We start from the raw sequence: 27,361 nt of genomic DNA on the forward strand, positions 1-27,361 counted from the left end.
ATGCCAAACCATAAGGTTGATATGAATAATTGCAAAGCTACAAGTATTCCCAGCAAAGTGATATTAGAAAGTTACCCATGCACAGAAATAAGGATAGATGTGCCAAAATACAACCATCACAAGGTAGCTAAAATGTAGAAACCTTGTTGCATATCACTGCTCTTTAGCAGCTTCATCAGGGAGATCTCCGATTCTTTGTGCCCTTAATAAAGCTTACCTAGGTTTGTCTAATATGAGAGTGTGCTTTTCTATTTTTGTGTAGTTTTTTTTAAAATAGTTATTGTTTGAGCCACAGGGGTTGAACTACGTTTCAGCTTATTGAGTGGTGCCCGCCTGCACTGTTTAGGTGCTAAGGAGGAGCCAGGAGAATGGGCACTCATGCTACGGCCTCTGATTGGCTGCAGCTGTTACTTGACTTCCACTGTCGGCAGAGACTTGGATCGCCATGAGAGCTGGTATACGCTTTCCTTAGGGAGAAGAGAGGCAAGTATAGTTTATTTTTAAGCAAGGCCACCTACTTAAAAATATATTTTTTAATTTGTATAACCCTTTTAAAGAACAAGTCTACAAGTGCTTCATTCATGAGATGGGCTCATTCACATCAATTCCTGAAAATTGTTGGGACACTGAAAAGAACCAATATTTAATACTGTCAATGCATACTAATATATATCCAGAAACTGACATTTATTAAGAATGAATCAGACCGTGAGTATTCATAACTGTCTTTAATTGAAATTCATTTTGGCAATGGTTGATCAAACAATGTAACAAGGCGTTAAACTATTACAATGACACTTCTTGAGTTCAATCCCAGTAGATCATATACTGTAAACCATACAACTCTATAGACCACCTAATGCCATGAAATGGTGAAGCAGACAATTCTTCAAGGTTTTGACTGGCAGATCCTTCAGGAGATTTGGACTTGTCCAGCTGATGTGTAGTAACCGGAACTATCTGCAGAGAACCTCTGGGAAAGATGAACAGTGTCCAGGGTGATCTGTCCAAAACGGAACTTGTCAAAGAGCTGCAAACACAAAATAGTTCAGATAAATGATGGGTGTAGATATACGAGGGACGTATATTAGGTAATAAAAAGTTCAATGTTTCCATTTATCTCATTATTTGTCATCTGATGCTCTTCTGTAAAATCTGCTTTTCATCCAATAGTGGTATCGTAAGTACCCAGAATTCAGCATGAACACTCCCCAGAAGACTTCTTTCATATCTGTGCTCATTCAAAATTCACTTGCATCAGGAACCAAACATGTGAAAGACATCTGAATATCCTACAACATCGTTACTGCCAGAAGAGCTGGGAGTTCTAGAGTGGATTTAGCTAAGAAGTCTGTTTTTTTAAGCACAGCATGTAGTTCTATGCATGCCGAGAACTTGGGGAATTACATTCCTATGGGAGAATTTAGTATCTTTAAATACTAATTGGCTATTTGCATGTTAATCACTGTGGTGTTTCCAGCTTCATTTCTGAAATGGATAAATTAGACTATGGTGCTGATTATTAATGTCTGCATAGATGAACTTAATATTCATGCTGGTATGGACCTACGAGTTCAAGGTCACCCATCCAGCCTTTGGGACTTTGCTTTTTTTCTAACTTTTTTTCAGCAATTGGAATGTGTCGTGTTGTAGACAATTAGTACAATTAAATACAAGAAACTAATTACTGGAGCTAAATATTTGCTCTTTGTCTCATCACTAGGGCTTCAACGGTGACCCATGGCTTTTATGAATATATATGTTCGATCCAAATGTGATATCAGTAGCTAGAAGTCCCAAAAAGCTGGTTCTGTATGTTCTACATAGTCTGTCTGGCTATAAGAAGGGTTCAAACTAGAAATGAGCGAGCACCCAAATTCTCGGGTCCGCGTTATTTGAGTCGAGCTTTTCGTAAAATTTGAGAGCTCTACTCGAGTAATGAACCCCATTGACTACAATGGGAGACTCGAGCATGTTTGTATGTGGGACGCCGGGTCCCGAGATCTTTTTTCTCTCTTTCTCTCTCTCTCTCTCGTCACAGCGGGGAGGGGCCAAAAGCTGGGGCGGGGTCAAACACAATTTGATGCTCGTTCGAGTAACAAGCACCATAGAGTACGCTAATACTTGAACAAGAATCAAGCTCGGTAGAGTTTGTTCGCTCAACTCTAGTTCAAACCTCTATAAAGGGGTTTTTATGATTATAAAAACATGGCTACCTTTACAAAAACAGCACGTCTACAGGCTGTGTGTGGTATAGCAGCTTAGCCCTATTCACTTCAATAGAGCTAAACTGAAATTCCAAAATCAATGCATGAACAGATGTGGCACTGTTTTTGTAAGAAAGTAGCCAATGTACGAGAAACTAAATTCCTGTTTTATTATGGGGTACATCAAAATACATAATCACAGAGTATCCCTTTCTACTAGGCTGGAACCATTTTCAAGAATTAAGGATGCATGAGTTATGGAGTATACTACTGCTACTACAAGAAAAAGCTGAATTCTTTGATAGCAATTTTGACTTTCCTTTTTGCATTTTTTTATGTTTTCTTTTTTTTTACCCTGAATGTTTATACATCTTTTGGCCCTCAAAAATGTGATCATTCAACTGCAGGTATGTTGCAGACCTTTCACATGGGACAGAATATTCCACAACAGCATTGTGGAATATGTCGGCCCTAAATTCCCTACTGTTATCTGCTGCTTTTGATGCAGAATTGCCAGCAGAAATCTGCTATTTTCAATTCCGCACCAAAATCTGCATGCTAGCAGTGCGGATTTTGGTGCTGGATATTCTGCAGGAGGGCATATTCCACAATGCTGTTGCAGAATATTCCATCCTTTATGAAATGTTTCTTACACTTCACTAATTTAATGTAGTGCAGTACTAATGCAGTGTAGCATTAAAAAGCTGTCTTGCATATCAGGCCTCCGGTTGCTAAAAAAAACAATTGGCACTCTGAGATTGCATTGTAGAGTGCTGATGGGTGACAGGGGATTCTCCCTTCCCCATGTCAACTGCTTACAAGCTGCCGTCAGTATTGACTGTGGCATGTAACGAGTTAAATGGTTGGGATAGGAGATTTCTCCACTCCGGGTAATTAGAGCAGGAGCCCAGTTGTCAGACAGCTAAGCTGTGTCTCTTTCAGACATAGGACTCCCATGATGACCTTAGACTAGGCTGCCATGTTTTTACCGTGGCCTAGCCTAAGGCCCCTTAGTGATAACTGTAGAAACACATACGACTAGTTCCTAAGAGGTTAATAGAAGATTTTGAACTTGGGGTCCTGCCTTTGTGGTCTTTCCTAGAAGTTTCTTGTCTGTCACCTGTGATGTCCCTTACATTGTCCTTGTCCCTCCATGATTAAGAATATTTTCAGTTGGCTTGTTGTAGAACTAGTAGGTGATTTACTAACACCAAACTAAACTACATTGACTGGGATCTCATATCACCTTGCACTAAATGTTAGTTCCCCATAGCCTATGTTATACTGCTGCGACTTGCTCATATTAATGGATGTATTGTATACCAGACCATTCTGTGAAAATGTCATCCTGTACTTATTGCTTAATGCTTTGTTTTCCTACAAATGACAAACCACAAATCGTTGTATACTGTGTTGTTATAAAATCCCTAAGGCGTACCTACACTTTGAGATGATTTTTCAAAATATGCTTTCTGTGTATTTGAAGAATAGTACTATTTCTGGCAATTATGACTTGTATCTGGCATTCCTCACCAGTTTTCGCATCTGTAGACTCTCTCTCTAATTTTCAACTTTCCTTGAGCTGGTGGATGGAGACTAGCAGTAATGATATCTCCTATACACAGCGCACAGAAATGCTGAGAAACATTGTTCGAAATTAATTGATCAGGATTTGCTCATATTTGGGGTTGGTGACCTAACTGCGATGCAATTTAAAGGAGTTTTCCCCTTACTTAAAATTTCTCCACAGCCTTTTTGTACTTCTTGGTTACTGCTTACCAGGACATGTGACTGCTGCAGCCAAACACTGTAAGTGATTGGCCACAGTGGTCACATGTCCTGTTCAGCAGGAACCAGGAAGTACAAAGTGGCTGTGGAGCAATTTTGGGTAATGGGAAAACACCTTTAACCCTTTGCAATCCAATTTTGGATTCAGGATTTCCTAGGGGGCTCTCTCTTTCTGCCATTATACAATGGCGCCATCTGCTGGCTAGAGCCAGTACTGTGGTATGGGACATGCTGGAGAGGCCCCCAACAATAGAGTGGTCAGTCATATACAGTAAGAATACCCTGCCGGACGTCTTACGACATCGGAGCTGTGCAGCCTGCAATCAGAATGTCTTTAGACGTCAGACAGTGGATTGGAAAGGGTTAAGGCTGTAGGCAACCTTACTTTTCAAATTGATTAGCTGACTGTCATCTGACGGCTCTAACCTCGAATGGCCTTGCAGTTAAAATGTTGGAGGCAGTGCGTTTTTAAATGAGTGGGCGAATATGTAATTCATGATTATGTCTAGTTTGAAAAGGCTTAAGGTGCTCATAGAGGCAGCTGACCCACCCTACTTTTATTACAGTCATATTCCCTAATTATACATAAGGGCTTGCCCAGTATAAAGGGTGATTGATTTCCCTTACATATAAAAGAAGTTACCTGGAATGTTTCCATTTAAGTAATTTGAGCACTACAATGTTTTTTTCACTACATTATGATTATAGTAACTCAATCATTGTCTTGCATTTACTGTAAAATCAAAAGGTATACAGATTAAGCTTGTTAGAATGAAAGCATACAATTACAACAATGGTCTTACTACTATAGTCTAGTAGATTGTGGGCATTATTTTTAAAAGTAGGTAGAAGACTAACAATAAAATTGCTTCAGTGGGAACAATCAACTGTCAAGCGCAATAAACCACATCAACAGCAGCAGACGGGTAGCACAATGCACTCCCAGGGTCTCTAACTCATCATCTCTGGAATAGCCTACGGCAGTGGTGGCGAACCTATGGCACGCGTGCCAGAGGCGGCACGCAGAGCCCTCCCTGCTGGCACGCGCCGCCATCGGCCACTCATCACCACCTTAGTGAATGCCTGCAGGGGCCGCGGCTCCCCTGCTGACATTCACTCAGCGCTGCTTTCTGTGCTGATCCCAGCGCACACTGTGAGTCAGTGTGCAGCTAGGATCCTTCTCCCCCCTCTTCCGACGTCTCCTACTATGGTTCCGCAAGAGCAGGGGGAGAAGGCATCCAACAGCAGCACGCTGCCTTCAGTATGCACCTGGGATCAGGCAGGAGAGGAGCGGCGCTCCCGCGAGGAGGAGGGGTGAGTATGTGGGGCAGGGGGCGGGCATTCTGACAGCTGGGAGAATCGCTGGGGGGGAGGGGAGGCATTATGACTGCTGGGAAAAAAAAAAAAAATCGCTGGGGGGGGGGGGCATCCTGACTGCTGGGAAAATCGCTGGGGGGGGGGGAGGGGGGACATTCTGACTGCTGGGAAAATCGCTGGGGGGGGGGGGCATTCTGACTGCTGGGAGAATCGCTGGGGGGGGAAGCATTATGACTGCTGGGAGAATCGCTAGCGGGGGAGGGGAGGCATGACTGCTGGGAGAATCGCTGGGGGGGGAGGGAAAGCATTATGACTGCTGGGAGAATCGCTGGGGGGGGGGAGGCATTATGACTGCTGGGAGAATCGCTGGGGGGAGGCATTAGGACTGCTGGGGGAACCGCTGGGGGGGGAGGCATTAGGACTGCTGGGGGAACCGCTGGGCGGGGGAGGCATTAGGACTGCTGGGGGAACCGCTGCGGGCGGAAGGCATTATGACTGCTGGGGGAACTGGGGGAACAGCTGAAGGGCTGTTTCAAAATAGACAGGGTGCAGATTTTGACAACTTTTTGGATGCAGAAATGCTGCAGAATTTTCCACATCCAAAAAGCAGTCAGAATCTGCACCCTGTCTATTTTGAAGCAGCCCTGTCCTTTTTAGAACGACGGGGGTAAAATCATGTCATGATAAGCCCAGCCCCCTGACATGTTGGCACTTTGTGATACATAAGTTGGTTTTGGGTTGCAGTTTGGGCACTCGGTCTCTAAAAGGTTCGCCATCACTGGCCTAAGGCGTCAAGCAAGGGAAATTTAGAAGAGGTCTGTTTATATAGAACTTTTTGATGCGATTTGAAATTTTCTATTCACCATTGATACAACTAGAACAAAAGACCACAAAACAATACAACAAGGAATGTGACTAGAGATGAGCGAGAATACTCGCTAAGGGCAATTGCTCGAGCGAGCATTGCCCTTAGCGTGTTCCTGCCTGCTCGAGAGAAAAGGTCCGGCTGCCGGCAGCGGGCAGGGAGCGGCGGGGGAGAGCGGGGAGGAACGGAGGGGAGATCTCTCTCCCCCCCCACCCGCTCCCCCCTGCTGACTGCCGCAACTCACCTGTCACCCACGCCGGCAGCTGAACCTTTTCTCTCAAGCGGGCAGGTACTCGCTAAGGGCAATGCTCGCTCGAGCAATTGCCCTTAGCAAGTATGCTCGCTCATCTCTAAATGTGACTATAGGGGTTGCAAAGGCTGCAGTCACACCAAAGCCCGGAAGTCTAAGGTGACCCAAAAGAGGGACCACCACTAGCATATGCACATAACATCATGAATATTGGGGTCTCACCTTTGGCATGTTCACTTCACAGCTGAACTCGCAGCTTCCTGATATTCACGGGGAGGCAACACGGGCACATTTAAATGAATGGGTCTATGTTGTTGTCCCCTGTATAACAGTGCACCTTTATTCTGATGATCATTGGGAGTCCCAACAGTTTGACGTCCACTGAGCAGTAAGTGATGGTATATCCTAGCTATATGCTATTACTTTCTGTAGGGGGGAATGCCCTTTCATAAACAAGAAAGCATAATTTCACTATTAAATATATCCAAAGCGTTAGATACTGTACTGTATAAAAGGTTGGTATATAAAAGGAGAAAGCTTGGTCTGGGTAAGAATCTGTGTATGTGGGTAAGTAACTGGCTCAATGATAGAAAGAGGGTGATTATAAATGGTATATGCTCTGACTGGGCCACCGTTACTAGTGGGGTACCACAGGGGGCAGTACTGCGTCATATTCTTTTTAATATATTACCGACCTCATGGAGGGATTGTACAGTAAAGCATCAATTTTTGCAGATGATACAATATAATACATGAAATACGATGTGATACAATAATTGTAAGGTTCTGCACATGGGCAAGGAAAATATATGTTACTATTACATACTAAATGGGAAACACTGACATGGAAAAGGACTTGTGGATTTTAGGTAACTATAAGCTTAACTGGAGCAACCAGTGTCAGGCAGCTGCTGCCAAAGCAACCAGAATCATGGATGCATCAAAAGAGGTCTGGGGGCACATGATGAGAACATTATTCTTCCACTTTACAAGTCACTGGTCAGACCACAAATGGACTATTGTGGATAGTTTGGGGTATCGATACTCAAAAAGGACATATCAGAGCTTGAGTAAGTACAAAGGTGGGCAACTAAAATAATAAACTGAATGGGCAGACTACAATACCTAGAGAGGTTATCAAAATTGGTGTTATTCCTTTTAGAAAAAAAATAGCTGAGGTGCAACCTAATAACTATGTATAAATATATTAGGGGACGATACAGAAATCTCTCCCATCATCTAATATACCCAAAACTGTGACTGTAACAAGGGGGCGCCCTCTACATCTAGAGGAAAGACGTTTCTACATTGACATAGGAGGAGGTTCTTACTGTAAGAGCAGTGAGACTATGGAACTCTCTGCCTGAGGACGTGGTGATGGTGAACGCGATAAAAAAGTTCAACAGGGGCTTGGATGCCTTTCTTGAGCATTACAATATTACATGTTATATCACTGATTACTTCAGTACGGTTGATGATCCAGGGATTATTCGGATTGTCAGACTTGGAATCGGGAAGGAATTTCTTTCCCTTAAAATGAGAAAAACTGGCTTCTACCTCATTGAGGTTTTTTTGCTTTCCTCTGGATGAACATTTAGGATAGGCTGAACTGGATGGACATCTGTCTTTTTTCAGCCTTACATACTATGTTATAATTGAATATGGAAATCATAAACATGTATCAGTTTCTGTTCACACTAGGGTCATGGCTTCTGTCCATAACAGCCCCACAATATTTCCTGATGAATCATAGTGGACCTCATTGACGTAAAATGGAGTATAATACGAATATGGTTATGCTTGCCATCAAAAATACTAGAGCCCCTGACGAAAAGTGAAAAACATCAAAGTCTTATGTTGTTTGAAGATTCTCTGCCAAAGAATAAATAAAATAATTCATACATCTACCCTACCTGCGGTTCTAATAGAATACAAGACGACAATTAACTGAGTTCAGCAAAATGTGTCTTTCATATAACACAAGAACTCAGAAAATCGTCTCCCACACAATTTTAAGTTTAAATCTAAAAATTTCGGCTTAACTCTATGAACTTGTACATAAGTATTTACTATTAATACACGTCTCTAACTATATTTCATCTGTAATTTACTGCTATTATTTTATAACAAAATCTATTATTACCCATGTAGTCTTTCCACAGCTCCATTCGACATAGCGCCTATTGTTGGCTATTGTGCCTACTTAATGCTTTAAGCTTTTCAGGATATTTTTCAGTTTCACATATGCGGCAGCTTGAATACAAATGATATGTTTTGACTATTGTGTTTTCAGATCCATCCTGCTGTTGCTTTTGACAAAACGTAAAATCACGACATGAAGAAAACACAAAACTTTCCTGCTGAGAATGATTAAGATACAGTCTAAGCTGTGAGAGGTTTGCTTCCATATTTTATACTTAAACCAAAAGGTAATGGAGAGATGTGTATTATTTTCCCCAAAAAGCAATGAACATCATACAGTAAATAACATTCCCAACAAAACATACTTGAGCCCAATCAAACCGTTTCTTGTTCTAGTCTGTCTCACGAAGAGAATGTGGCAGATAGCGACAGCACGAAGTGTATCACTGCACCGTTTGTGGTTGGGACATTGGCCACCGGCCCTTTTTTCTGGTCACCAAAGATGGTCATGTGAATAGCACCAGTGGCGTTTGTCACAGCTGGCGAATCCCCAACCACAAACGGAGGCATGATACAGTCAATGAGTTGATGAAGATCTGGAGAATTTGGAGGCCAAGTCAACCTCTTTAAATCCTTGTTATATTCCACAAGTCGTTTCTGAAGAAATTTGAGGCAAATAAAGTCTATTACCATTGCTTGGAGAACCAATCCCATTCACATTTTACATTAGGGACTTTTAAAGGTACATCTTTGTTTGTTCAAGAACCAGTCAAGTACCGGTAGTAGTTATAGTAGAAAAGGAGCAAATGAAAAAAATGTAGTTTCATCTTGAGACCCTCTGAGAAGCAATTTTTTATTAACTAAAACTCTGTATCGTCTAAGAAAAATGACGATGATGAGGAATGTTAAGATCAACCCAGCGTAGTAGCACCTAACCAAAAAGATACTCCTAGCAGCATAAGCAATTCCTTCACCGATACTCCGTTTGCCCAAATGCAAGGAGTAACTAGAACATGTTAACTGAACCAGCAACAAGGTCATATCTGAAGTGATCCAATTAGAACTGCTAACTTAAAGGGGTTGTCTCGCGAAAGCAAGTGGGTCTATACACTTCTGTATGGCCATATTAATGCACTTTGTAATATACATCGTACATTAAATATGAGCCATACAGAAGATATTCACTTACCTGCTCCGTTGCTAGCGTCCCCGTTGCCATGGTTCCGTCTAACTTCGGTGTCTTCTTGCTTTTTTAGACGCGCTTGCGCAGATGCATCTTCTCCCTTCGGCTGGTCTTGGAAGCATCGGCGTTTTGGCTCCGCCCCCTTTTCGCGTCATCATCAGGAGGCTGGAACCGGCACACGTCATGGGGCGGAGCTACGCGATGATGCGAAAAGGGGGCGGAGCCAAAACGCCGATGCTTCCAAGACCAGCCGAAGGGAGAAGATGCATCTGCGCAAGCGCGTCTAAAAAAGCAAGAAGACACCGAAGTTAGACGGAACCATGGCAACGGGGACGCTAGCAACGGAGCAGGTAAGTGAATAACTTCTGTATGGCTCATATTTAATGCACGATGTATATTACAAAGTGCATTAATATGGCCATACAGAAGTGTATAACCCCACTTGCTGCCGCGAGACAACCCCTTTAAGCTCACCTTGTGGTACCGCTAGTCACACTGACGAGCTTGATGTCAATTGGGTCCTAAGAGCATGACCACTGGCTCGGATAGCATGTTTAATTTCAAGAGCCTTACCCCACCAATCTATTTCTCTTCAAAATCAGAATCTTACTTCTGACATAATTAGAGTTCCACTGGAACATGGCCCATGTCGCCAATGACTGTACAATCCCTATGACAATTTTCACTATGACATAGAAAAAAACGATTTAGTCCATCTTGGTACAGTCCCAGAGCAGGAAACTCATGCACAGTTTAAAATTAATGATTACTGTTCTCCTGAAAACCCACCAACTCTATTGTTTCAGCTGCTTTTTGCTAATTGGTAAGAGTCTTTGCAATGTCTCTAACTTTAGGTAAGGCATCAACAAAATAGAGCAAGACAAGAGGCCGAATACTCTCAGAGAAGCAGAGGAAATGTTCCTTATGACTAAATACCACATCAGTCAAGACAGCATGTTATTAGCAAGGCTCATCAAGGGCTAAAGGGAGCGGATAGATCGGCAAAGAAGGACAGGTTCTTGCATTTCGCGGTCGTATTGCTTACTTGAGTTCAGAATTGCAAAATGAACTGATTTCGGCTCTTGCAAGTGAATCTGTGAGCGCTGTCGTAGAAGACATGAAAAAGCGATGATCTTCTGAGGAACTGTGGTATCTACAAGTGATATCACAAGAATGGACCCGTTCTCCTGGTCAATAAGATGTCTTACAAAGGCAGGTGATAGCATTGAGCGTTCCGCTAAATTTGAACGACGTCCAGATGGCTGTGTAGTAATTCTACGATGCATTAATTAATGCACTCACCAAAGAACTGAGTCGTAATGTGAACTTAATGAGAGGACAAGCCTATGATGATGGGTCAAGGGCAATGTCAGGTGACTTTATGGGGCCGCAAGCCAGGATGAAGCAAAAAACTGCTCTGAAACAGCATTTTTATTTACACGGCTGTGCACACAGCATCAATCGGATTTTGATATATGCCGCGTGTGCATCTTGCAGTGCTAACTTTTTTTTTTAATAGTCTTAAAACATCAAACCTGCCTAGATATAAAATTCTCAAGGAAAAGAAGAACATAGTCCTGGAGGGAACAGTGTTGACAGTAATGAGGTTGTCAGATACACAATGGCTTCCAGGAAACAGACGACTGATCCGGTAATACAAAGACTGCCCGCAATCATTGAGGCTCGGCGCCACATCAATATGCATAACGGAACCACCCCAAAAACTACTGCTGAAGCAATGATCTATTACCAAAGCTAAGCACTTATGAATTCAAGCTAATGCTACATTCTTAAAGACATATACTTTCAAACTACCTGCAAAAAGAGTCATTGGACATCAGTGCAGCCGTACATCTAATTGACAACACAGTCAAAGAGTTGGCCACTAAGGACAGTACAAGGACACTATGAGATGCTCATATGAACTCAGTCTAGGGGTCTTTCCACAACTCATTATGACCTCCATCCAGGGGTCTGGTCAGAGTTTCTGTTAAAAATTCCAAACAGGACTCTTGGATGGGACTTGAACGGAACCTCTTAATGATTAATGAAAACTGCTAAAATTGAGACCAACAGGACTCAAGTTGGGCAGGTTTCTGTTAGATTCCAGCGTTTTGTGCGGGAAGGAATACCACAGTCCACATTACTCTTTCCGACACAGGGCAGTAGCGGTGGGGGGTATATTAGGCCCCCTGCACACGATAGGGTTTGAATTGTGGAATCCATGATCGCCTCCTGCGAGGACAATCCGCAGCATTCTGCACCAATTAAAACCAGTGGAGAATCCGTATGTCCGCTCGTCGGACAGCAACTGCGATTTTCCACTTGCAGAAAAAAAAAAATCGCAGCATGCTTCATTTTTGCACGGATTCCGTATGGACGGCTTCCATTGAAGTCAGTGGAAGTTGTCTGACCCGTGGCCCTTTTGCAATTGACGTTGCGGAAAGATAGTGGATTCCATGTCATCGCTAGGCGAGGACGTGGGAAAAACAGAAGTAAAAAAAAAAAAAAATCTGGACTGCGCATGCTCCGGCAGTGAGCCGTGCGGACCATCCGCAGAACAGATGAAGAAGCTAAATGACAGGATGCAATGTGTAATAAAATTTTAGTTTTTCAATTGGAGGGTCGCTTTACGTTAACGGTCTGCTCTAGTAACGCGTGATGTTTCAGTTAAATGCTGGAAGTCACTCATGAGGAACTTCTGTCTTTTAACTCAGAATGCCATAATACGTTGAGAAATGGAGACTTGGTGGGTGAAAAAAAAAAAAAAACGTTCCTTACAAATTGTAAAGTTTCTATAAGTAAGGTCACAAATAGTGATAGACCATTTGGATGGATATAGTCACAGTGTGAACATGCCAATGGGAAGCCTAAAGTGGCTCTATTAAGGCCTGGGGAGACGAGGGGGATGTGTGTCATTGTCTGACATTTAGAAAATGGACTATTCTGATGACAGAAAAAAAACCCGTCTCCTTGAATTCTCCCTCTAGGAATAACTTAAGCTGTTAGTTCTCATTAGTAGACTAGGATTCTTTAGGATATGATAGTTCTTGTGTTTCTGGAGGTCTACACTAAAAAAATGCAATGCTCATCATAGGTTCAGCATATATTCTATCTCACAAAGTAAATGCACGACACTATAAGGCCTTTGCTCTGACCACGTGTGGCTGCAGGTAGTGAACAGGATTTCACGTAACTCCATTTACACTATTCAGCACAGAGCAAGGGCTCATTTACACGAAGCGGCCTGCTGTGGCGAGTGTTGAGCAACAAAACATGTCGATTGGCGGCGCATTAAATGCATGTATTTTGGGGGACAAGCATTTTTGCAACTGGGTTTAACTAACCCTTTAAGGACCAAGAGCAGTAAATATACGTTCACAATTACGTGATTACCGGTTGAGCTCCACTGTGACAGAGCTGGGTCCTCGGAGACCCGACCCAACATTGCCATTGACTATTGTCACTACGGGGGTGTTTTTCCCTGTAACTGGGGCTCCTATGGATGCTCCAGCTACAGTGGAAAATTGTAAAAAAAAAAAAAAAGAGTGTGAATGTCCCCCAGAGGTCTGGTATGACATCATGGGGGGCATACGTGTGAAAAAAAAAAAAAAATATATACAAAAATAAATTAAGAAATTCTATTATATAATCCAAATATATATATTTGAAAATCCCAATGTCCACGCCAACCTAAACTGTTGTTGCAGCTGCCTTTTAATGTAAGAGTATACAAATTATATATTAAAATGTTAGAAACAAAATGGGGAACCCATTACTGTACTTTATTTAGCTTTAATTTACTAAAGTTAACCCTTTCCAATCCAATTTTGGAGTCAGGGTTTCCTAAAAGGCTTTCTCTTTTTGCTGTTATACAACGGTGCCATCTGCTGGCTAAAGCCAGTGTGTGTGCGCCAGAGAGGCTCCAACAGTGGAGTGGCTGGCAATAGATGGTAAGAACACCCTGTCGGACATCTTCTGACATTGGAGCTGTACAAGCTTCAATCAGAATGTAGGAAGACGTCAGACAGTAGATTGGAAAGGGATAATAATAAATTAAAAAAATAAATTAACATTTCTCACACATTATCCCTAATAAAACTACAAAACAGAAGAAAAATAGGTGAACTGGTATTAAAAATAGCCCTATATGTCATGGAAAAAAAATGCAGCAAAAAAGTTTTTGACAGCCCAAGAAAAAAAAGGGGTCATAAAACCACAACATGCATAAAATCATTAAAAACTGTCTGGTCCTTTAGAACTGAAACACTCTGGTCTTCAACAGGTTAAAAAGTGCCTGGATGTCCTCCATGAAAGATATAATTATATGACAAGTTATATTTACAAGATTACAAGAAATGAGTTATTGATCCAAAAAAACGTATTCAGATTTGAAGATTTTATTTTTTTTGAATGAGGAAATTGGCTTTTGGGGTATTTTCCTCCTTCTACATCAACACTCCGGGAAAATAGGTTGAACTGGATGAACCTATTTTTTTGAGGCTCTGCGTTGTGACCTTCGTTCGGACGTTCCGGCGCAGATGCGGCACAAAATACCAGAAGAAATAATGTTGAATGCAGCGCTTTTTCTTCCGGTAAAATCCCGGGTAGCTGAGCGGAAACCAAACGGATCGCATTATAGTCAATGGGGTCCGTTCGGTGCTGTTTGGTTCCATCATAAGATGGATCCATTCAACAAGGGGACTGGCTTTTCACGCTCTCCGGAGGGAGCAGGAAGATGGAACCTCCACCACAAATGTGAAAGCAGCCTTAACCTTACCATGTGTCTACAGTGCAAGACACTTATTATATTTATAGTGAACGTTTGGCAAACTGTTACAATGTATCATAATTGCAGGATAAACTATCGCTACAATTTACTAATCTGAACTCTTAGGTTGCTTTCACACGGGAGACAAAATCGAACGATTTTCTCACAATGCGACAGCGCTACAAATCGCATGTAAGTGAAGCCCATACATGTGATTTTCCAATGGGTTCCTTCACATTTGTGATGTTTTGTAGGCTGCTACTTTGCGAGAATAAAAAATTACAGCATGCTCTATACAGCCATGATTTGCAATGTTTTGTAGCCTATGTTTCCATATGGAGCCTTCCTCTCTGTTGCATCGCACGAAAACACGTTTTTCAGGTGGTGCAATGCAACTTTTACAGTAGGAAGTCCTACTGTAAAAGCCCTAAAATAAGGCCTATTTGCATTGAAGAAAAAGAAAAATACTTCACTTAATAGGTGCTGTCGGCTCCGCCCACGCATCTTCTTGGCAGCTCTAGCAGACTTGCTTGTAATTTTCAGCGAGCACTTCCTGGTTTAGAGGTTCAAAATCCCCGCCTCTAGGAAGCGCTGGCTCTAATTGGTTCTCGAGCGTCGTGACTCAGCCACTCACTGCAGCGCTCGATGAACTAATCACAGGCATTGCATTGAATGGCTGTGATTAGTTCATTGAGCGCTGCAGTGAGTGGCTGAGACACAGCACTCAAGAACCAATCACAGCCAATTCTTCCTGGAGGTGGGGATTTTGAACCTCCAGGAAGTGTTGGCTGAAAACTACAAGGAAGTCTGCCAGAGCTGCAGAGGAGACGCGTGGACGGAGCCGACAAAGCCTGTAAGATAATGTATGATTATTATTTTTTTTTATGCAGATAGGCCTTTATTGGGGGTAGGCTTATATTTCAAGCCCTCTCGAAAATACCAGTAAAAGAGCGCTACAAAATCGCGCAACTTTGTAGCGACACAAAATCGCGATATCGCAGTGATAATCGCACAGAACACAGATGCGATATCGCTGCGATTTTCTTCCGGCAATATCGCTGTTGCCCATGTGGAAGAGGCCTTAAAGCCTGATAGTCTTGTAGAAAAGCTTAATGTGAGATGTATTGTGAGAGGCTAAGCTAGTCGACACACGCAAGGAGTAAAAAATACTATGTAGTCTTCCAGAACGTGATCATGAGCCTTATATAACAAACTTACACAAGAACCTGCCTAGAAACATTCAAAGACTGTGGCATGATGTGACAGAAACTGGGATAAAACGCGTGGATCCTGATTATTCGCTTCCACTTACTTCAGAAGCACGGCTGAATTATGTATATGCATGCTGCTCCGGGAGCCAGAAATGAAATACTGCAGATATTGTAACCTTTGTTAGAGCAACATGTCTTGTTCTTTCTGTGATTTGAAAACGAAGACTAAACACAGAAAGTAATGAGAATGATCATTGGCGTAATATTTAGAGCGCTGCAAACTCTTAGGGGAGCAGATTATCATCTCGCTTGAGATCAGGCCGGGATTATCCTTAGCCTGAAGTGTTTTTTTTCCCCAGCCATGAAAAGTGTCAGCTGCCGCATGGCTTCCTTCTTGTGTAGCTGACAATTCACTCAAGTGAGAAATTGTGATGCCTAGCAATAAAATAGTGCAAGATGCATAATTCATAAGTCATTGCTCATGCCATTTAGACTGCCATGCCTGGCTGACAACAAAGGGTTCTGGGTATCCTGAAATGTGCCACGATCCATCCCTCTGGCTGTGTGTTTGAGAGCTACTCGAGACTTTGCTGGTAATGTGCACCCAGACTAAAATAAACAGCAGAATTGTCACCGCTCTAGTATTGAATAGTTGTATCGTTCCAATAGGCTGAAGTCTTATTAAAGACTTCAAAAGTAGCAGATTACCTCACACGAGCAAACAACCAGACAGGGAATTCCTCATAGACCAATTAATTGTTCTCTAGCTAGCATCAATTATTTTTAGAGGTATAAAAGGCCACGCTGACTGAAATTCCCTAATTTATAGATGAAGCAAAACAAACCAACTATTCAATAGCCGCCATGCTCAAATGTCCCTTTTACAGCAGACACACAAAGACTACAAGATAGAATAATTGGTCTAATTATTACAACCATGAATACAAATGGTATCAGCTGCCTGCCACTGGCGATCCCAGCTGATCGACTCACAGGAAATGACATCACAAGAGCAAAGTGATGTCATTTTTTTGGCAAACTGGAAATCTTGGCACTTCTTCACACTATTTTATTACAGTGATCATGGGATGTCTAGACTACTCACCTACCATGTTCTCAGGGTACCACTGACTACCAGAAACTGTAGCTAGCTGTACCACAAGCTTGTCACTGCATACAGCCCTGTAGTGGCGCATTCTATATGCTAATGACAAAGTACTGTACATACTAAAGACGGATGTTGCATATATAACTCAAAAGGAACAAAATGTATATATCTGTATAAAATCCTGGTAAACATAAAAGTCACATGTGAGTCTTAACATAGAGATGTAAAGATTAAGCCCAATTTTGGTCATAGTGGCCCCAGTAGTTATAATGTTCTCCATAGTGACTCCAGTAATAGTGACGCCCATACTGGCCCCGGTAGGGAGTGACTCCTAATAGTAACCCCAGTAGAAATAGTGACCCCCCCCATAGTGGATCTAGTAGTACTAGCGTGTACTATAGTGGCTCCAGTAATAATAGTGACCCCCATAGCTTTGCCCCGTCACGTGTGCCGATCTCAGCCAATCAGGAGGCTGGAATCGGCACACGTGATGGGGCGGAGCTACGCGATGACGCACAGAAGGGGGCGGAGGCAGAACGCCGCTCGTGCCCAGACCGACCAGAAGGGAGAAGACCCTTCTGCGCAAGTGCGTCTAATCGGCGATTAGACGCTGAAATTAGACGGCACCATGGAGACGGGGACGCCAGCAACGGAGTGGTAAGTGAATAACTTCTGTATGGCTCATATTTAATGCACGATGTATATTACAAAGTGCATTAATATGGCCATACAGAAGTGTATAACCCCACTTGCTGCCGCGGGACAACCCCTTTAACCCCTTCCCGCTCCAGGACGTACCGGTATGTCCTGGGAGCCTGGTACTTCTCGCAAAAGGACGTACCGGTGCGTCCTGGGGATAGCGCAAGATCACATAAGATCCCGCGCTATCCCGCAGCGGGAGCCGGCTGTCAGTCACAGCCGGCGTCCTGCTGCAACAGCGGGGGGGCATCGGAGATGTGTCCCCCCGCTGTTAACCCCTTCCCTGCCGCGATCTAAGCAGATCGCGGCAGGGAAAGAGTTCACAGAGGGATCGCGCTCCCTCTGTGTCCCCGGCCGGCTCTCGCGATGTCATCGCGAGAGCCCGGCCTGTCAACATGGCAACAGGACACCAGACACCGGCGTCCTGTATTGCCTGTGCCTATAATCGCTGTACAAGCGATAAGGCATGGGAGAGCAGTAGCTCTGCCATGCCTTATAACAGCGATCATCTGTACAGTGACGTAAGTCCCTCAGAGGGACTCAAATAGTGTAAAAAAAAAGAAAAATGTAAAAAAAAAAAAAGTAAAAAAACCCCTTTTTTAATGCTTTTTCTAATATTAGCATAAAAAAGGGAAAAAAAATTAAAACCCCACATATTGGGTATTGACGCATCCATAACGACGTGTACAAAAAGTCGAACACGTTTTTTTATTTTGTACGACAAAAAGCGTAAAAAAACCCACTAAAAAACAGAGGCAAAATGCTAATTTTTAGCATTTTGCCTCTCAAAAAATGCAATAAAAGTGATCAAAAAAGCCGTGCATTCCCCAAAATGGTACCAATAAAAACTACACCTCGTCTCGCAAAAAATAAGCCCTCATAAAGCTCCGTACATAGAAAAAGAAAAAAGTTACAGGACTTTGAATGCAGCGATAGAGAAAAAAAATAAAGATTTCCAAAAAAAGGGTTTTTATTGCAAAAAAGTGTAAAAACCTTAAAAAAATATAACAATTTTGGTATCGTTGTTACCGTACTGACCCGCAGAAAAAATTTTGTGTGTCATTTATGCTGCATGATTAACGCTGTAAGAAAAAGAAAGAAATCTATGGCAGAATTGATGCGTTTTCTCTCCGTTATCATAAAAAAAAATGTTAAAAAATTTTACGATATAGTCTATGTACCCAAAAGTGGCACCGATAAAAACTACAGCTCGTCACGCAAAAAATAAGCCCTTATACGGCTGCGTCCACGGAAAAATAAAAAAGTTATGGCTTTTGAAAAATGGAGATGGAAAAATACCAAAAAAAAAAAAAAAATTGCTTGGTCCTCAACGCCAAAATAGGCCATGTCATTAAGGGGTTAAGGTTGAACTTTTTTCTAACCACAACCAACCCCTTTTTGCGGCATCAGTAGGATAATTAATTTGTTCCAAAAACACATGAAAAAGATACTTACTACATGAAAATAGCTATATTAGACCGTGTGTCCTATTATAAATGTGACAGGTGTTTAACATGTCCTACATTCTAGAAAGGCTTTTAAGTGTCTTGTTTTATCTTGCATTTCTACTTCTATTCCTTGCAATTTCTTTCTCTGTGTCCCTTGACAGTTCATTTAATATTTCTCTGGATCTCCATCAAAACACAGTCAGAAAACAGAAAAATACTGTAGCACTTCAAGCTAGGAAAAAGAAGATAAAGCCAAATTTATTGCTTACCAGAAAGCGGTGTCCAAACAAAGTCTTGGCTGACAAGTGCATTGTAAGCATAAATCTAAACCTACTACCTTATCAAACTTTAGAGTTGGAACAAAGGGAGCAGGAATCTACACTATACCTGCTTGGAATCTTTCAACAATTTCTCAAAAAACATTTCCATGTAAAACTTTAAAACATAGCTTAATATTAGTAAATCGGTGGATTGAAAGTCAGTTTGTTGCTATTTCATCCTTTTGTTTCCTTTAGTACTACTCATGGCTCTATCATCATACTGGCTGTCATTTTTGAAGTGGCTTCTGAAAAATTTGCGACACATTGCTATTATTTTTCTAACGATGTAACATAGTATGTAAGGTCAAAAAAAGACATATGTCCATCCAGTTCAGCCTATTATCCACCCAATTTTGATCCAGAGGAAGGCAAGAAAACCCAATGAGGCAAAAGCTAATTTGCCCCACTCAAGGGAAAAAATTTCTGTCTGACTCCAATCTGGCAGTCGGAATAATCCCTGGATCAACAACCCTTTTGAAGTTATTAATGATTATAACATATAATATTATATCGCTCAAGAAAGACATCCAGGCCCCTCTTATATTATTTTATAGAATTTGCTATCACCACATCTTCAGGCAGAGAGTTCTATAGTCTCACTGCTCTTACAGTAAAGAACACCCTTCGATGCCGATGTAGAAACCTTTTTTTACTCTAGATGTAGAGAGCGCTCCCTTGTTACAGTCACAGTCCGGGGTATAAGCAGATCATGGGAGAGATCTCTGTATTGACCCCTGATATATTTTTAAATAGTTATTAGGTCGCCCCTCAGCTATCTTTTTTCTAAACTAAATAATCCCAATTTTAACAACCTCTCTAGGTATTGTAGTCCACACCTACACCATTTATTACTTTAGTTGCCCACCTTTGTACCTGATTGAGCTCTGATAGGTCCTTCTTGAGTATCAGTGCCCAAAACGTTACACAATATTCCATGTGTGGTCTGACTAATGATCTGTAAAGAGGAATGCATGCTAAATTTTTGGCAGCCTGTCTTAAAAGACTCACAAACGTTTTACTAGGAGTCAATGTAGGATATCAATTAAGCCATCATTAGTTCTTAAACTATTTCAGTGTTTTTCAAGAAAGAGTCGTATCTCATTGGATTTGGGTGGAATTGCTCAGCTCTAATTCTTGAAAATATTTGTGAGCTCACAGATTTATTAGCTTTTTTTGTTAATTAAATTTTTTGACTTTCTCACAGACATGTGACCTGGATTTATATAGGTTTGAACAATTCTAAGGCAAAACCAGTTGTTCGTCAGTGGAGCAGACCTTGGCTCCCAGATTAGTGGGGTTGTTTGTAATGAAATAATCCCTTTATTTCGGTTTAGTGAGGTCTAGAAAGGTAAACGATTTACCCTGGATATCAGCTGTAAAACATTATCCAACATCACTGATGAGGATATTTTCAGGGTATACGATTCCCCTTCAGAGCCCTGTGAGACAATTTATACGTCATCAATATATCTGAACGACATGTTTTATTGGAAATGTTTAAATTATGTATTTTTGTATTCATTACAAAAAAAATTTGGGAAAAAGGCTGCAAAATGTGATAACTGGCAATATATTATTATTATGGTGCATTCGCATACATCAGTTGTTGTATATGGACAGTTCTTTTGTCTAAGGCAGACATACTTTGTGCACCCGTGTGATGTCCATGACTGGATAGAGAAATGTGTGCAGCTCAGGAAAACCTCCAGTGACAAATCTGATTTCACTGTAGGAAACAATGGTATTAATTTTATAAATGCGCATTTTTCAACTATTTGGAGTGAAAAAGAAACTAAGGTTCAGAAATATGTGAATTTTGATATTACTCGCAAAAATTTCTGCCAAAAATGTCAATGCCCCGTGACTACTCTGAACAAGAAAAGGTTGTTAAAGCCAAGATCAATACATTATACTTGAGCCTGCAGAAAAATCAGTGGTGCCTTTCTTTGAAAGTATATCTTCCAAAGTTTCTTCATGGAAAGGTCATATCACATGTGCATTCCAAACTTTTATATCTTACACAACACAAAGTGGCAGAATTATACAACAATCTTTAACAGGGGCTTTACTTGAAGATCCTAAGTCATCATTCAGAAGCTTTACAGGATTCACAATGACATCACAATGTGATGACATCACAATTAAATATTCTGTAAATCCTATAAAAATGAACCTCTACCCCAACCAGGACATACTTTAGTAATAAGATATGAATTCATTGTCATCAGTACACTGGCCAGTCACTCCTGTGGCCCTAACAACTATGCCACAATCCAATGAGAGAAACCTTACCATAGTGTGTAAGGAACTAAATGAGATTTTAAAAAAGTTTAAAACTTCCAAAAAGTACTATATTTGTTTTATACAAAGAAACTCATTATAAACATGTATTTAGTTCCAAGACGGAACAATCAAGCAAACTTTTTGCTACTTAATGATTGTTTGGCCACTAATCCTAATTACTACTAATTGCTGATTCTGCAGTTCTCTCTTTTAATAGCACACTAGACGCAACCTCTAATTAATGTTATGCATTTGTTTGGCCTTTTCTAATTCCACATTCAATGTTCTTGAATTTCATTATAGCATTATAGTGGAGGTTTGGTTTTTTTTTAACTATTTTTAAGAGCACAAGAATAAGTGACTTTACTCATCTTAATACATTTTATGCCGTGCACCTATAAACTCACTCAATGACTTCTTGCATGGAAGATCAGCAAATGATCAGTAACAGGCTGTAATTGTTTGTGCATGGAGATGACTTGGGACATACAATAATACTAAATACTATGGACTGCACTTGCTATACAAGGGATTTACATGTACATCCCTGTTAGAGTTACATGCATACTATTCCTAGTAGCATAATTAAGCGCTTGGTATTAGTATTCTTGGGTCTTACCTACAAAAGGTGTCAATGCAGTAAAATGAACTGAAATCAAAAAGTATTCTATAGCTGATATTTAAATTCCATATAAAGAGTAGTTTTGCTTGTCGTGATCGACTGGATGATAAAATCTGGCCAATTTTCTCAAAATCAGATCAGGTTGGGTCAGCCTAGTCTGATTTTTTTTTTTAATTACTGGAAAAACGCCCTCATGGAGGAAAAAAGGAGGACGAGTAGAAGGTGATAGCGGTGGTGATGCCTCTTCAATGAACGTGGTTATCGAATAGAGCTCTCGAATTTTACGAAAAGCTCGACTCGAATAACGAAAACCCGAGCATTTTTTCAAGGGCAATATCTGGTCAGATTTCAAATGATAACTCCAGCATGCCAAGGCAGCAATGCTAACAACCACACTTGTTCTTTTTTTTCTAGAGGAGGAGGAGAAAAATAAACACAACGAGAACATAAAAATTCCATACAGACATTGCCCATGGTCAAATTTGAAAATATACCTCCAGCACTGACAGCAGTGCTAACAACTAAGGCTGAGTGTCCATGGGCAGGATGGAATATTGCCACGGATCACACTATGACAAATCACCCATGGACAGCCAGCCTAAGCCACAACACTTCTTTATTCTCCAGAGGAGGAGAAGGATGAGAATGAGACGAACATGAAAGCTTCATACAGATGTTGCCCTTGGTCATATTTGAGTCTAGTACTCTAGCACAGACAGCAATGCTAACAATGGAGCCACCACACTTGTTCTTACTTCTCCAGATGAAAAGACGGAGAACGACAAACACACAAAAAAAAAACATTAAAAAACTCTTGCAGAAGTTGTCCTTGGACAGATTTGATGCTAGAACTCCGGCACTACAATGCAGCAGTGCTAACAATTGAGACATAATATTTCTACTTCCTTCTCTAAAAGAACATAAATAACATATAAACTGCATGCAGATATTGTCCATAGTCAGGTGAGAAGCTGGAAGATCTTCTAACTCTCCTTCAATTTTTTTTTCTTCTCCTTCAACTCTGCAGAACGAGGAAGAAGACAAAGGAGGAGAAGGAAGAACAAGCATACTGGCTCACTCATTAGCACTATTCCTAGGTTAAAATCTGTCCAATGACAACATCTGCACAGACTTTGCATGTTCTCTTAGTGTTTCTACGTCTCCTCCTCTACCACGTAAGAAAGAAAGAAAACAGGCATGGTGGCTCAATTGTTAGCACTGTTGCCTTGCAGCATTGGAGTTCTAGGTTCAAATCTGACCAAAGGCAACATCTGGATAGAGCTTTTATGTTCTTTTTATGTGTAGAGCTTTTTTGTGTTTATTATTCTTTTTCATTTCCTCTGGATAAGAAAGAACAAGTTTGGTGACTCTGTTAGCACTGCTGCCTTAGAGTGCTGGAGTTCTAGGTTCAAATTTGACCAAGGACAACATCTGTATGGAGTTTTTCAAAGTCTATGCAGATGTTAGGGACATCTTGGATGGCAAATACATGAACTTGATTTTTACTTCCACTGACATTTATGGAAATTGGCATCAAGTTGTCCCGATTTCTGATTATTTTTGGAAAATAAACCTATCCCACCTGACACGATTACTCCAATAATCCCCATCACTAATAAAGACTATAAAAAAAAAAAACAAGAGAAAAAACATATCCTAAACTTTCTGGTGTAAAGACCATACATCCTGAATGCAAATAAACAGAGCATGGTCTATGCAAATACTAAAAGTCCTTGCACATAGGCAAATCATTTGCCCATGAAATGAGCGCTGACTGACAATTAGCATGTTGGTCAGTGCTCATTCATTATCTTCCAAAATGGTCAGATGAACTGCAGTATGGGGACAGGGCAAACATTACTAATACAATTATCCATCCCCATACGGCTATCATTGGTCAGCTGCATATCTCCCTGCTCAAATGGGGAGATGTCCAGCCAGCAATCAAGCATTTTAATGCTCGTATAAATGAGACAATCAGTTGATTCACAAGTGTTTGCTTGCTCATCAGTTGATTGATGGCACATTTACACAGCCCAATGATCAGGCAAATGTTCATGCTCAATTGTTAGGCTGTGTAAAAGTCTTTAAGCCAGCAACTGATCTTGGAAGGTTCGAGTTCTGAAGCTAGCAGAATAATGAATGCTGCTCCGGAGTGTAATACAGGCTCTAACTCAAGATCTGTACATGTAATGTAATATTACTACAAGGTAACTCAAATTTTTATGCAAATTTACTATATACATAAACTCTGAACTGGTGTACAAATATGGACAAAGTTTTAAGTGTCAATTTGATTTTTTTCTTCCATATTATTTTAAATAGACTACAGTACAAAAAATGTATATGGGATTTATCCCTTGTGCAATATTTTAGAGATATGCATTAAATCTACTGCCATTTCCTCTATAATTTAGGAACTTTTGTAAACAATCTGGCGTACAAAACAAAATACATATGCCCCATAATTCTTTGTTGCACTGCAGGTACAGATTCTGAAAAGAGCATTATATTATACAGGAAATGATCACTTCTTTAGTAACACCTATTCAGTAAGGGGTTGGCCCATCTCTTTTGGGTGATCGCTGCTTTCAGACGTTGGGACACAAATTCCACATGGTGGTGAACATCATCCATATTCAACTCAACCCACGCCCGCTGCAGCAGTTCCGTCAGTTGGTGCACATTTTGCGGATAAGTGGGAACAGATCTCACAGCCCCTTCCAGCATTTCCCAAACATGTTTAATGGGGTCACAATACGGTAAGTTTGGGGCCCATGGCAGTCTGAAGAATTCAATGTCATGTTCCTCCAACTACTCGTTAGTAATCTGAGCTTGAGGACACAGAGCATTGTCCTCTTTAAAGATAGTACTGCGGTTGGGGAAGACTTCCTGAGGATATGGGTGCAGAATCTGGTCAGCTAACAGGTACCAGTAATGTTCATCATTCAAGGATTGGGTTTTATGACCGTGACCATGAAACTGCCACACTAGGCTGTTGAACCCCAACGCTGCAACCGTGGGATATGGCTTCATGCTCTGTTAATCAAGATGTTGACCCAACATTCGTATGGCTCAGCAGGAAATAGGACTCGTCACTTCAGACGACCTTCTACCATGTGTCAAAGGTCCATTGGCAACTTCATTGGCCCCATGTGAGGCATTGTTAGCGATAATAAGGGATCATTAGGGGCACCCATGTTGGTCTTCAGCTATTGCACCCTGTCAATGCAAGGTATGCCATATGGTCATTATGGAAATTTGCCTAGCTTCCCTGCTATTGTATTCTTCAGCTAGTTGATCCATTGTGGCACGTAGGTGTTGAAATACTAATTGTGCCAGGTGAAGCTCACCTCTAGGATCAACCACACATGGCCTTTTGCTGTGTGATCATCTGTCAGATATCTGTCCATGTCTTGGTACACTCATAATACTGTGGTTCAGTAACAGCCAACAAACATGACTGTTTGAGAAATACTGGCACCAACCATCTGTCCTTGGTTACATCACTGAAGTCACCACGTTTACCCATGACTGCCAATTGCTGCTACACAGAGAGGTCAGCATATTATCTGAGAGCAGATCGTAACGTGTCCATCACGTGGTACTGCATTATTGATTACGAGATGTCAAGTCGGGTGATTCTAATACAGTGATCATTGAGTGTAGAATTGTTACCTAACTAATTTCCTAAATAACTCTATAAGGTGGAGCCTTACCTTTCGTTACAATGAATTTTTAGGTCCAAAGATGTTTGTGGATTAATATCTTAATATGTCATTAGAACAGTGGAGCTTTTTTGGACGCAGAGCTCAAAATACTTTAGGTATGGAGACACCTGAATAAATGGAAAACAGTGTTTGGAAACGCATCCTCTGTGTGGTATGTTGCTAAGGGGAAGAAGGCAAATCTGTGAAGGGCGGTGTCAAACATGGTGGCCATTTTGAAAACCATCAACTTGGTTGCAAGTTGATATTTTCAAATAGGATGTGATGTTACGTTGTTCCTGCAAAAATTATCATCAATTTTCTCTTTGTTACAGACACAGATATGGCTGAAAGACTAACACACAAGGAGAGGACAGAGATTGTGCTGATCTCCAGGAAGTGCAATACCCAAGTCTTTGCAGGGGGTTTCAAGCAATCAGCACCTGAACAGAACACACATCCACCATGGCATAGTTCGAAAATTTCACCAAACAGCTTCCTTATTGGACCTGCCAAAAAGTGGACACAACAAAGCTGATACAGACGTAGCAACAACGGACATTCTGGCATTCTTTTGCAAGAGCCCACATCATAGCACCCAACGTATATCACAGGAAAGCGGGGTGAGTCAAACCACCATGGTGGATACTGGCTGTGAACAAATTACTGGCTGTGAACCCGTACAAGTTCTAGTTGCTGCATCATCTCAATGGGGACAATCTAGATTGCGGTATTGAATTTGCAGAATGGGTGTCACAGCGATTGCAACGGAACCCACATTTCACAGAGATGGTACTGTTTCTTGATGAAGAAAACTTCTACATGAACAGGGAGGTGAACAAACAAAACCTTTGCTACTAGTCTGACACAAACCCACACTGGACAGATCACTCCAAGATGGTTGGCGCACAAAGCTATAGTGTGTTGTGGTGTGTGGGGAATGAAGATACTGGATCCATTCTTCATCGACGGTAACCTTTCTGCTGCCAAGTATCTGCAATTGTTATGTGACAAGGTGTTCTCATCTCTGTGTGATGAAGATGGCACATTCCCAGTGTTCTTCCAGCAGGATGGTGCCCCCCTCCACATTATGGACATGATATCTGCAAGATTTTGGTTTAGCAGTTTCCAGGGAAGTGGATTGGGCGTTGTGGCCCGGTGGAGTGGCCCCTGCACTCACTGGATCTCGCCCCCTTGGACTTCTACCTGTGAGGTGATGTAAAGTCCAGGGTTTGTGTAATGAAAATCCAAAGTGTGGTGTGCATGCAATAGTGGATCCTGCACACCTGTGCAAGCATTTCTGCTGAGGTGTTGCTCTCAGTGCATCGTATATGGGAAAAGACGATAATCTTGACGGTTCAAAACAATAGGGAACACATTGAGCATATTTGGTCATGGATTATTGTTGTGTTTCATGTCATGGAAAAATTGTTAATAACT

At 41.4% G+C, this 27,361-nt stretch overlaps 1 protein-coding gene across 2 annotated transcripts in view; it reads right to left on the minus strand.

Annotated features, from left to right (window-relative positions):
- Positions 1-713: 713 nt before the first annotated feature.
- The window catches only part of ASCC1 (activating signal cointegrator 1 complex subunit 1), a 296,768-nt gene continuing 270,120 nt past the window's right edge, over positions 714-27,361 (minus strand). For both annotated transcript variants that reach the window (XM_066600567.1, XM_066600568.1), the window contains exon 10: positions 714-1,030. In XM_066600567.1, coding sequence (XP_066456664.1) covers positions 914-1,030 — 117 coding nt within the window. In that variant the 3' untranslated portion in view covers positions 714-913. The remainder of the gene's footprint in view (positions 1,031-27,361) is intronic.

This window comes from Eleutherodactylus coqui, chromosome 4 (assembly GCF_035609145.1).
Source record: "Eleutherodactylus coqui strain aEleCoq1 chromosome 4, aEleCoq1.hap1, whole genome shotgun sequence".
In the NCBI taxonomy this organism is placed as follows: Eukaryota; Metazoa; Chordata; class Amphibia; order Anura; family Eleutherodactylidae; genus Eleutherodactylus; species Eleutherodactylus coqui.